The sequence below is a fragment of the Mus caroli genome, chromosome 10 (genome assembly GCF_900094665.2).
Source record: "Mus caroli chromosome 10, CAROLI_EIJ_v1.1, whole genome shotgun sequence".
NCBI classification, from domain to species: Eukaryota; Metazoa; Chordata; class Mammalia; order Rodentia; family Muridae; genus Mus; species Mus caroli.
In genome coordinates, this window is record NC_034579.1 from 20,684,020 (window position 1) to 20,696,529 (window position 12,510).

Sequence of the window (12,510 nt, forward strand, 5' to 3'; positions counted from 1 at the left end):
TCCAGAAGCTGGAAAGAACCCACATGTCCCTCAACAGAGGAATGGATACAGAAAATGTGGTACATTTACACAATGGAGTACTACTCAGCTATTAAAAAACAATGAATTCATGAAATTCTTAGGCAAATGGATGGATCTGGAAGATATCATCCTGAGTGAGGTAACCCAGTCACAAAAGAACACACATGATATGCACTCGCTGATAAGTGGATATTAGCCCAGAAACCCAGAAGCTCGGAATACCCAAGATATAATTCACAAACCACATGAAACTCAAGAAGGAAGACCAAGTGTGGATACTTCTATCCATCTTAGGATAGGAAACAATGCACCCATGGAAGGAGTTACAGAGACAAAGTATGGAGTAGAGACTGAAGAAATGACCATCTAGAGACTGACTCACCTGGGGATCCATCCCATATACAATCACCAAACTCAAACACTGTTGTGGCTGCCAACAAGTACTTGCTGACAGGAGCCTGACATAGCTCTCTCCTGAGAGGCTCTGCCAGTGCCTCACAAACACAGAGGTGGATGCTCACAGCCATCCATTGAACTGAGCATAGGATCCCCAATGAAGGAGCTAGAGAAAGGACCCAAGGAGCTGAATGGGTTTGCCAGACCCATAGGAGGAACAATAATATGAACTAGCCAGTATTCCCAGAGCTCCCAGGGACTAAACCACCAACCAAAGAGCACACATGGTGGGACTCATGACTCCAGCTGCATATGCAGCAGAGGATGGCCTAGTCAGACATCAATGAGAGGAGAGGCCCTTTGTCCTATGAAGGCTGTATGCTCCAGTATAGGGGAATGCCATGGCCAGAAAGCGGGGAGTGGGTAGGTTGGTGAGCAGGGGGAGGCAGGAGGGGGTAGGGGGAGGGTGTTCTTCGGAGGGGGACCCAGGAAAGGGGACAACATTTGAAATATAAATAATGAAAATATCCAATAAAAAAAAAGATCCCTCCCTAAAATGTCTGTATGATTTTGAAAATCAATCAGAGAGACTATCCTAATAGGCCCTTATGTTAGAGAGTAAATCTATTAAAGTAATTTAGAAATGGAAATACAGAGACACAACTATCTTCATTTAAACAATGTTCCGGACTCCACCATGGCATGTTCCCACCTACGTATTCTTTATGCTGTATCCACCATGCCAGAGCTCCTGGTTATGAATTCTTTAATGCAACTCTCCTTTCCTTCTCTTTTTCTTTTACTTTCTAGAGTTCAAATACATAGCACCTCTATGCTCAGAACTCTGTGTCCACTGTGATCTCTGTCTCTCTCTGTCTTTGTCTCTCTCTCTCCCCCTTGTTCCCTCCCTCTCTTCTTCTTTCCTTCCTTCTTTGCTATTTTTCATTTGTCTCATTTGAAACAGAGTCTGATTATGAAACTCTGGATGGCCTTCCATTCACATAAACGGGCCTTGATCCCACTCTACCGCCTAGGCTTGCCTGAAACTCACAACCATCCTGCTGCCTCAGTGCCTTGCTACATGAATTACAGTCCTGCACCAACATGCCTAGTATTACCTTATTTAAAAAAACTGCCCAAAGATCACAACACAATTTGTAAATGATTCTATAAACTGTCTGTCTGATTTTACTTTCTATTCAGCACCATCTAAGACTCTGCAAAGAAGATCTTTAATTCAGAGCGTCATTCAAGTGTTGGAGTTCAGGACTGAATAAAAAGAAAAGTAAAGAGAAATGAAAGTTGTCCTATGTTACAAGGCCTAGGGAAAGTGCAGCGACTGCATACCCATTATACACTTTGTAGATATCTGGTAGAATCCCGTCAATCTCCACATCTGATCCTGGCCAAAAGTATGTGCCGGACTTGACCTCCTGATGATTAGCGGTCACCCAAATCTGGCAAAGACACACGAAGGGAGTGAGATGGTAACGATATTAACCTCGAAGGAGACAGAGAACAATACCAACGCATTCGTCTTCAGTGACAGGAATTTCAAGGTCCAGCAGTTAGGCTACCATAACCCTGTATATGAGGTATGCTATCAGACCATGGTAGTTAACATTTAAATCCCCTTAGTATTACTTCATATTATTTTTATTTTTTTCATATTGTTTTTAAAAATTAAATATCTAAGATGAAAATATAAAGCACAGTAATGTGATAACTATGCAGCATGCACCCACATCAAATTATAACAGTATGCACCAGAAGCATATAAAGGTAAATAATAAGAAATAAAAACGATCGTGCCAAACAACTAGAACTTCAGGAGAAAAGGCTCAGGCTGAGGAAAAAAGAGCCTTGGTACAACCCAAATCTGTCTCTAGAGTAAACTGCGTAGTCACACATTCATATGAGACGGTCAACAGTCGCCTGCACTACACACGGGAGATTAAACCGTTTGCCAAAATTCCTACAGAATCAGTTTATTTTTCTCTGATTAAAATAAGTATGGATAACAAACTATTTTAATAGCCACAAGAAGTAGCTTACCGGCTGTCCTTTGTACCACAAAGGGTTGAATTTCTCTTTACTTTTAAGTGAGAAAGAAGCATTCATTTTGGGATCATACATCTTGTTGTCAATTATGCCATGGGATTCCGGATAAAGTCCCTAAGGAGAGACCAATGGCAGATTATAGCTTGAATTCCAAAACAAATTACCTCATGCTCATCTGAAGTTGAATTATGCCCTTGAACAGCGCTTCAACTACATCTTCCTGGTCCAAACACAGAGCATGCCTGGGTGCCTACTTACTGTGACGATGCTGTAATGATTGGGAAAGGTCTTGGTAGGATACATAGGCCTCATGTTTTTAGTGTATGTTCCACAGTTTTCTAGACAGAAAACAAAACAACAACAGACACTGCTATTAGGCATATCACATTAAGTAATTATCCCAGGATGCAGATCAAACAGCCAGATCAAAATTCAGAACAAGTCAACAGTAACACAAGTGCTACAAATTTAGTGTTAACAATGAAAAAAAAAGTTTTATTTATTTCTCTCTCTTTCTCTCCCTTCCCATGTAACCCAAGCTGGCATCAAGTTTGCTGTACAGTAAGGGAGAAACTAGACTTTGAGCTTCCTGCCCCCACCTTCCCAGTGCTAGGATTACAGCTATCCACCATTATGAGTGGTTTATACAGTACTGGGGACTGAACCTGGGTCTTCATGCATGCTGGGCTAGCACTTTACCACCTGAGCCTCAACTCCAGACCTTATAGTCTTCATTAGAAAAGCAATAAGCAAAGTGATTAAGCCAAGTAGGCAGTTATCCTATAATCATCAGTAGCCTGAATAGATGGACAGAAGTAGTGACACAATGCTTGGGAGAGCCTGATACTTAGTGCTCAAATAGCTAAATAACAGTAAGTATAAGGAAAAGTAGTTGCACTCTCAGCTTAATCTAGACTAATAAGATGCAGTAGTTAAGGTGACATTGTCCCTGGCTATAAAACACAAATCAGCCACCCATGGATGAACTTCTTAGTTACTTTAAAAACAAAAAATATATCAAAGGGAATGGAGGAGTCAGCTGTTGCTGACCTTCTAGCCCCGTGTCTCACTCTTCTGCACTGTCTACTCTTAGGAGAGGAACATATAATTGTTGACCCCAGCACTTGAATTGCGTTATCTGAAAAAGATCCTCAGATTGATTTGTGTCTGCATATGTGTGACCTTCCTAAGGGCTCTGCGTCACCAGCCACAAGCCCAACACTCCCGGTTACCCAGTGCTGTAGCTTAAGTTAGCTAAGCCTTGACTTGGCTTAAATATCACATATGGGTGACAACAGCTCCTTCACTTTGAATTTAGGAACCATGTTAGGTACCACATAGACAAGTCTCAGGAAGGGACAGTGGGCTGGCTAACAACTTCCAAGTCCACAGGCTTGATTTATGCCAAGTGACGACTGAAAAGATTATCTTCCAGGCAGGCATTAAAAACTGAAAATTTTAAGTTACCATAACATAATGATTGACATATGCATTTACTGAGAGTAATTTCAAGGTTTAAAACAGCAGAATGTATTTGTCTAGGAGATAGTTTAGAATTCCAGAAGAACACTACAAGAACTGCTTATCTACTTCTATTTCAGGCACATAGAACAAGATAGCAACTATTAACACTAACAACTAGCAAAGGCTAACAGTGGTCACATCCAACCATGCTCCTCCCACTTCCAGTGATGGTGCTAACTCACTAAAGTTAGGACTAAAGCTTAGCTAAGACATTAAGAAAATACTATCATATCTCATCAGTAATTTGGAGAATAGTCATTCAACGGGAGCTTTAGTTAAGATAAAGAAGTTGAAGGTGGGCATGCCTGGAACCTGGAACCTGGAAAGAAAGACCAGGAAGATCAGGAATTCATGGCTATCTTTAACTACACAGCAAGTCTAAGGCTAGCCTAGGTTACACAAGACATCTCAAAAACTAAAACACAAAATTGAATGGCTATTCAGTTTTACCCAGATGATGACAGAAGCTAGTAGTCTACATGAGTTGTATACTATTGTTTCCAAAATTTTTCATATTTTGCAGTACTATTTTAACTTGAAAACTAAGGAAACGAGTAAGTATTTTCCCAAAATTCTCAAGAATAATAAATATGAGTAGTCATGGTCAAGGGTTAAGATACTAGGACAACCAATTAAGCTAGAAGTATTTTTGGAGCGGTTTCCAAGATCTACAATATCAACACTAGTGGTCTTGAAAGTTCACCGCTTTGCAATGGAGAAGTTTGGTAAAACAGTGAGACGCTTCACAGTACTTTTCCAAAAACATCCCCCCTCCCTCATCCATCTCCGAAGTCGTGACCCTTCAGTACTCAACTCTAAAGTTACTCACTCAGCTTGCTAATGACAGGAAGAAGTCCACCCCAGGTGTGCAAATACTCAGCTCTGAATCCATCCAAAGAAAACAAGAGAGTAGGGGGTGATTCAAACCTGGTAAAGAGTAAAAGAAAACTGTGTAAAGAGACAAAATGAAGACACAGCCAATGAGGATGCCCTTTCCCTGGCTCCACCCTCTACCTGGCTCCACCCTCCCCATGGCTCCACCCTCTCCCTGGCCCCACCCTCTCCCTGGCTCCACCCTCGTTGAAGGTTTCTCAATGAGGTCAGCATGCAACTGAAATTATCTGAAAAGTCAGCAAGAACATAAGAGAACATCCTTCATGCATTTATATTTGTATACATATTTTATCAAAAAGTTATTCACATGCATGTATCACCAATAATATTTATAAGGATCCAGACTGTTTTGAGCTACAACATAGAAACTTCAATCATAGTTTCTGGCATTACAAAAGTTTGGTCAAATGATATTGTCATATTATAAGATTTTCAAACTTTCTAAGAAACTAAATTTGACAAGCAAACTACATCTTCCCCATTAATTCTTTTTCTGAACAAATCTCTGTCTCTCCTTCAGTAGATGGTGCCTCATTAGGCATAAAACATATGCTATAATTAGGCTTTGTTGCTTTCTTTTTATACGCTGAGGATCAAGTCCAGGTCTGTCCCCACTAATGCTAGGCATACGCTCTGCCCATCAGCTGCATCCCTGGCCATATTTAATACTTAAGTTCAGTATATTTTGAAGAGATAAGTATGTGGTGCAGAAGCCTGAAAGACACAGTGTTCATATATTTAAACAATGAAGTGACTGGAAATGTTGAAACATGAGTTCACAGAAAGACACAGAGGTGTGTGCCACAGAAAGCCCAAGAGGGCATAAAACACTGTTATCAGGTACACTTGGCAAAAGAGAATAGCTAGCCATGGATCAAAACATAACAAACAAACAAACAGCCATGGCTCAGAAATTGCATCCAGACACTTTCACTAATGGATGGTAGAAAAGTCGCATTACTTATAGCAAAACAACAGTGATCATCTTGCCCACAGTTTCTCAGAACCTTAAAATCTGAGGGTGAATGAGCTTTCCCTCTCACATCTTCTCACGCCCTCCCATTTTAACCAAAAGCAACCACACCCAAGGAAGAACTTTGTTCTACAATTCTCAGTAACTACTCTTGATAACCTGGCCCTCCTGGGTGAGTGTAATCAAATGTGTATAGTCTCAGTCACTGCACAAAACTATGTCAATCAACAAAAGCCATAAAACCCAGGTCACTGAAATATCAGGTAATGTAATTTCTCAGAATAAAATGCTCTGAATTATGCCAGGAGTTCTATTTTCCAGTAAAGATCTTACGTTATGCCAGGCGTGGTGGCACATGCCTTTAATCCCAGCACTCGGGAGGCAGAGGCGGGTGGATTTCTGAGTTTGAGGCCAGCCTGGTCTACAAAGTGAGTTCCAGGACAGCCAGGGCTACACAGAGAAANTTTCTGAGTTTGAGGCCAGCCTGGTCTACAAAGTGAGTTCCAGGACAGCCAGGGCTACACAGAGAAACCCTGTCTCGAAAAAACAAACAAACCAAGAAAAAAAAAAAACCAACAAAAAAGATCTTACGTTATACTTTAAAGCAATAATTAACATTTAGAAAGAAAAGTTGAGCAAGTCTAAATTTTTAGTATATCTTGGCATTTTAAAAAGCAGTTTAGAGAGGACCCTCCCCCCTAAAAGCCCTCTTCTGGTGAAATTATTTAGTTTAGGTTTAGTTTTAGTTGTCATTACTTCTGTTTCAAACAACAACAAAAAATGTTGTATGACAAAATAAATACATACATGAACAAAATAAGATAAAAATACAGGTTTAAAGTAAAGTCTAAAAAACTTTTAAACTGGTAAAAAAAAATGTATTTCTGCCACATGGTAGTGGTACATGCCTTTAATCCCAGCACTACAAAGGCAGAGGCAGGTAGATCTCTGAGTTCTAGGCCAGCCTGGCCTATAGAGGGAGTTCCAGGACAGCAAGGGCTACACAGAGAAAGCCTGTCTCAAAATAAAATAAAATAAAATAAAATAAAATAAAATAAAATAAAATAAAATAAAATAAAATGGTTTTTGACATGAATAATTCAAAAAAGAGCACAGATGAATTACAAAACTCATGTAGCCGGGCAGTGGTGGCGCATGCCTTTAATCCTAGCACTTGGGAGGTAGGTGGATTTCTGAGTTTGAGGCCAGCCTGGTCTACAGAGTGAGTTCCAGGACAGTCAGGGCTATACAGAGAAACCCTGTCTTGAAAAAAAAAAAAAATCCTGTAACTTTTTCTCACAGAGGTGTTATTTATGCTAAAAGTGCATACAATTGAAAAAAAATTTAAAGAACTGCAATTTGCTACAAGTTCAACACCAAAAACTCCATACTAGAGCCAAGATGCTTTCTTCCGTAGAAGGCTACAGACACACCACCACACTCACTGATAACAGCCGCTATTACTCATGGTGTTTCTTTCTACTAGCTTCCAGAGAAAGGGTCATACCACAGTCCTCTGGAGAACCAGCAGCAAACACAGTCTGGTGAAAGCAAATGTTTAATTAACCAATGATTTATTACTATTTTTAATCTTAATTTAGAAAGAGAAAGGAAAAAAAAAAAACCCTTCTGAAAAAGGGAAAAGTATGCCTGTGTCGCGCCGGGAGCTTACTCTGCTGGACACTCCGCGGTATCGATGCTTTCACACGTCTCTTCTACCCAACTCTTCTTATCTGGAATCGTTTCAAAAATAAAAATAAAATAAAGTGAGCGCATTTGAGAATGGCAGGAATGCAGTGTTTTTCAGACACAGCAACACAGATCCCCAAAGCAAAACAAAAACATCACGAGGCACTGACAGTAAACAAATACCATGAATATAGAGAGCTGTTCTGTCTCAAAATAAGAGTCAACAGGAGAAAACAAAATACAGAACTGTAAGATGAAAATACACTCCTCATCCCCCACCTCTAGATACTCTTCACCCACAGATTCAACCAACTGTACATTGAAAATATTTTTTTTTTTGAGTCGCATCAGTATTGAATATTAAACTTTAATTTCCTAAGTGGTATTGCATAGCAATTATTTACATAGCTTCTGTATTCCATGGGTACTGTGAGTAACTGCAGAGCATTTAAGGTACGTGTGAAGAAATGCACAGGCTATGTGCAAACACTAAGCAACTTAATATGAAAAGGAGTTAACACTGGCGGACTGAAGTATCCTCACAGGTTATACAACTTGTCTCTGTGAAATACAGGGAGAACTATTCTGTGTTCCCTCACATTTAGACTCAGGCTCTGTTACAGATTTCAAGACACCTTCTAATTCTCGAGCAAAACATTCGAACACTGTTAGCATCCTTCAAAGCAATTTCCCATCTGCAGCCATTCCATCCTGAGTGTGCCTGGTCTCATTTAACCAGCTCTGGTGCTCCATGGCCAAGAAAGTGCTCCTTCATTACAAGAAAGCCTTGGCCAAAACTGGGACAGGATCCTTACTCAAATACAGTAGTAAGTATGCAGACACCGTCTAAATGGCATAAGGAGGATGGTAGGGAAAAAAATAATAGAAAATTGGCTTCAGGTAAAATAAGGTCAGCCACGTAGTGACTATCATTTAGCTGGATGACATCACGCGTCCTTGGTCCACGTATACATCAAAGCCATTCCATAACTGGCCCACTAACATATCTGCTACTGTGATGACAGTGAACACAGCTGCTCTGAGAAGAGACAGTGCCGATGCAAAACCTCCCCAAGGCAGATGCCCAGGCTCCAGGAGGGCCCAGGGTAGGGAAACTGACCTTGGCACACAGAACTGTAGTTGATGCAACAGTCATTGTGGGTTTTGCAGTCATCTGCACAGGAGCACACGAACCTGGACAGCCTCTTCTCACCGCACCTGAATTTGTTGCAAGTCCATATATGTGCTAGAAACCAGCATCAAACAGACAAACAGATACTTATGATTCAAGTTCAACACATCTGTAAAGTCGACACCATTTTGGACAAGAGGATAAGAGATGATCACTCATTTTATAACTGACCCCTGAGATTCTGCTTCCTCCCAGCCTTTCTGAGCTAACAGATGGCAAACATGCAGGCACCTACCAGTAATATTTCACTAGAAACCTGGGATTTCATTGTTTTTAAACTGGGACACATCATCATTATTGTACAAACATAAGAAAACCCTTGCTCATTCCAGCAGCCATTTTCAGGGTTCCCAAAGTTAAATCTAGAACTATGCATGCTAGTAAACAACTATAATTCTACTATTCAAGCAGAGGCAGGAGAATGGCAACTTGGAGGCCAGCCAAGGCTATAGAACAAGAGTCTTGTGTCAAAAACAACACACACACACAAAAAGAAGCCAAACCAAAAAAAAAAAAAAATCCCTAAACTTTGACTTCTATCTCAATTTTTAGTTTCAATTGTTTTATTTATTTATTTACTTATTTATTTACTTATTTATTTATTTATTTATTATTCTGTAACATGACCCCAGCCAGTTCTGAGGCTAAGGCAGGTTTATTTTTTTCCCAATCTGATTTTATACCAAGCATGTAATTACATGTAATGGTATGCTTTTAATTGCATGCATATAATAGGGGCAGTTCTAGGTTGATGAACAAGCAAGACAATAGATACAGATAATCAAGGAACAAGCAAGGCAATAAACAAAGTCCCCTGACCACTCCCGTGATCACTGTATCTAAGGGCTTATCAGGATGAACAAGATATCTGAGCCTACTTCCCTGTCCTAGCCCAAAGTCATATTCTTGCCTGAAGCCTACTTCTTTGTTCTACCCCAAAAATCAGATTCCTGTCTGAGCTTACTTCCTTGTCATGGCCCAGTGTCAAATTCCTGCCAAGTGACTCCAAAAACCTCTCAATATATCCCCCTTTTTTATTTCATAAACAAGACTGTGTCTGTCTTAGGTTGTTCTAACAAGAATCCCGTTGTGGAATATGCATTATCAAAAGCAATGCACTTCTGTCTTATGCTCTGTGCAGGACTTAGCATCTTTGACTGCCAGCCTGTTAAATTAATAACTCTGGAGGTTCATTTTTAGTTTCAAGCCATGTAGTTTGGCCACCAACATATTGCTGTTGTTAAAGGCAAGTTTTATCACAATGGTCAGGAATAAAAGTATTCCCAGGACAAGAAGGGCTAGCATGATCAAGCTATATATGCCATTCTTGAAGCTTGACCAAGATGGAAATACCGACCTCAGGCCATGAATAATTTTGTCAGCAATATCTGCAGCATAAAAGCTCAGCAGAGCAGCATTCTTTAAATTCATAATCTCACTTTGCTAAAACATCCAGAAGTGTTAGAATTATAATACCCTGCAAGTGTCTTTAAACTTTTTTCCAATTATAATGTCTATAATTGGGAAAACGAAGTTAAGTATGTTGGAGATATGCCTTTGAGCTCTGTACTCTGGGCAGAGGCAGGTGAATCTCTGTGAGTTAAAGTCAAGCCTGGTCTACATAGCAAGTTCCAGAACAACTAGGGTTACATAGAGAAACCTTGTTTCAATAAACAAACGAACGAACGAAGAACGAAGAACGAATGCATGAATGAATGAATGAATGAATGAATGGCGTCTAAAAAGAAAAAAATCATTGAGTTATTCAACCACAGACAGAAAGACGCACAGCTTCCTGGAGATCTTTTCCTGACCTCCGTGACTCCACCCCTTTTCGTGACTCCACCCCTCCCTGTAACCCCACCCCTTCTCCCACCACACTTACTTGGTTCCACACAGGTCTCCTGGAAATCCAGACAGCAGTTCCCAAGGCTGACACAGGCAGCATCACAGCGACAGTTGCTGAACGTCCTTTCAAAGCAGCGGCCTTTGCAACTTTTTACTGAAAATGATGAATAAGTCAGGTGGTGTCAATCACAAAATTACAACGCGTGCACCAGCTAAGGCACACCTGAGTCAAGATGCCACCACTGTGGCGTGTAACTCACATCTGTCGCTTGGAAACCAGGACATTCTACAAGGAGAAACTAAAGTGAGGAAACTGACTTTCCTAGACCTACCTGAAGAAGGGGGCGGAGCGTGGAATCACAGTAACTGCTGTTGCTTCATATGCATCTGACAACTGTTAAAACAGTGCATGCTACGCTACCCTGAGCTCAGATTAGGTAACACAAAAGCCCACCTTTTCATTTGTATTAAGCTTGAGTATATCTGCTCTAGGGTATCCTAACCAGACAGGTAAAATTGGCATATTTCAAACAATCACTAAACATTTAGACGAGTAATATTATAATAGCAGGATAGTTGAACAGGACAAAAATGTATGCAATTCAACCCTACCATATGGGATACGGGGGGAGACACTACCGAATCAAAAGAATGACCACAGAAATTGCCTGTGGTTTGTTTTCATTATCTATATGGTGTTTTTTGGTGTTATATAGAGCCTGCTCTTGATACTAGGGAAACACAATTAGAAGTGTGATGAGTTCGTTACTACTTTGAAACTAGCAATGGCAGAAATATCTAAAGACTCTCTTGAGACTCTGTCACTTAGGGATGCTAACTGGTCTCCTAGTAACCTCCAGAGCTGCTTTAGCAACCAACTCCTTGGGGCTTTGGCAGAACCTCTGGTCATGTCTTCGTGGTTTTTCTTTAGGGGTGGAGAGTTGGTTTTTGGTCACAGACTCTACTCCACATTTTAATATAAAAATTTGTAAGCAAAAAAATCCTTTGTATGGCCAAAATAAGATAGGACTTTAGGAAGAGTGCTTAAACCAGCATCAAACTTATGAAATTTTCAACATCTGTGGAGTATGCACAGGACTTGAAGATTACAGTTGTCTCAATCATATCATAATGCCGAATACACACACACACACACACATGCACATATACATATAGATGTAATCATACACATATACAAACACAGAGAAACACACAGAGACACATACACTCAGAGATGCACATAGGCACACATGCATCCACAGGCACACAGACACACAGAACCCCACAACATTAATTACCTTCTTTGGCACAGCTTGGTTTCAACCCAAATATACAACCAAGAATTGTTGTTAGCACACATACTGACAAAACCTGTAAGGAGAGAAAAAGACTGTTAGAGTCTTTTGACATCCTCCTATTCCCCCAACTTCATCCCTTTCCGTGTCTCTGACTTTGCTGTGTTTCCAGATGTGGCAGCTGACCACAGGACAGGCTCACTTTTTGAACATTTTTAAACCACATACTTGTGATTTAAGTCCTGTTCTGAGATTGTGATCAACGTCAGACAGCAACTTTCTAAATCATCCAAAGATAATGTAACACTTGGCTCACACAAAGGAATTAGCCAGAAGAAAGTTGTAATCCTTAAAAGAAGGAAATCTATTAAGAGACTCCACTTCTTACTGCCATCTAGGAACGTGCTAGCCGTGAACTCACAAACCTAAACCCAGAACAGCACCCTCAGATGCGCCATGCATGGGCATGGGCATGACCACTGGGCCACAGCACTGCCATGAGCTGGCAGTATGAGCTGAAGGGGTAGTTCATAAGGTCTAAGCATCTGCTTATTCATCTATAAAAGCAGAAAGCTGGACTGAACCAATCTCTCAGGATCCTTCCAGGGTTTCTGTTT

The 12,510-nt window shown here is 40.5% G+C and overlaps 1 protein-coding gene across 3 annotated transcripts in view; it reads right to left on the reverse strand.

Moving 5' to 3' along the window:
* Positions 1-12,510, reverse strand: part of Enpp1 (ectonucleotide pyrophosphatase/phosphodiesterase 1) — a 66,977-nt gene that overhangs the window by 27,601 nt on the left and 26,866 nt on the right. For all 3 annotated transcript variants that reach the window (XM_021174647.2, XM_021174645.2, XM_021174644.2), the window contains exons 2-9: positions 11,897-11,969; positions 10,636-10,752; positions 8,679-8,804; positions 7,542-7,602; positions 4,832-4,929; positions 2,737-2,816; positions 2,473-2,592; positions 1,765-1,874 (exon numbers count right to left, since the gene is read on the reverse strand). Coding sequence is in view for 2 of the 3 variants with exons in the window: in XM_021174645.2 (XP_021030304.1) it covers positions 1,765-1,874; positions 2,473-2,592; positions 2,737-2,816; positions 4,832-4,929; positions 7,542-7,602; positions 8,679-8,804; positions 10,636-10,752; positions 11,897-11,969 (785 nt within the window). In the remaining variant the exon portion in view is untranslated. The remainder of the gene's footprint in view (positions 1-1,764; positions 1,875-2,472; positions 2,593-2,736; positions 2,817-4,831; positions 4,930-7,541; positions 7,603-8,678; positions 8,805-10,635; positions 10,753-11,896; positions 11,970-12,510) is intronic.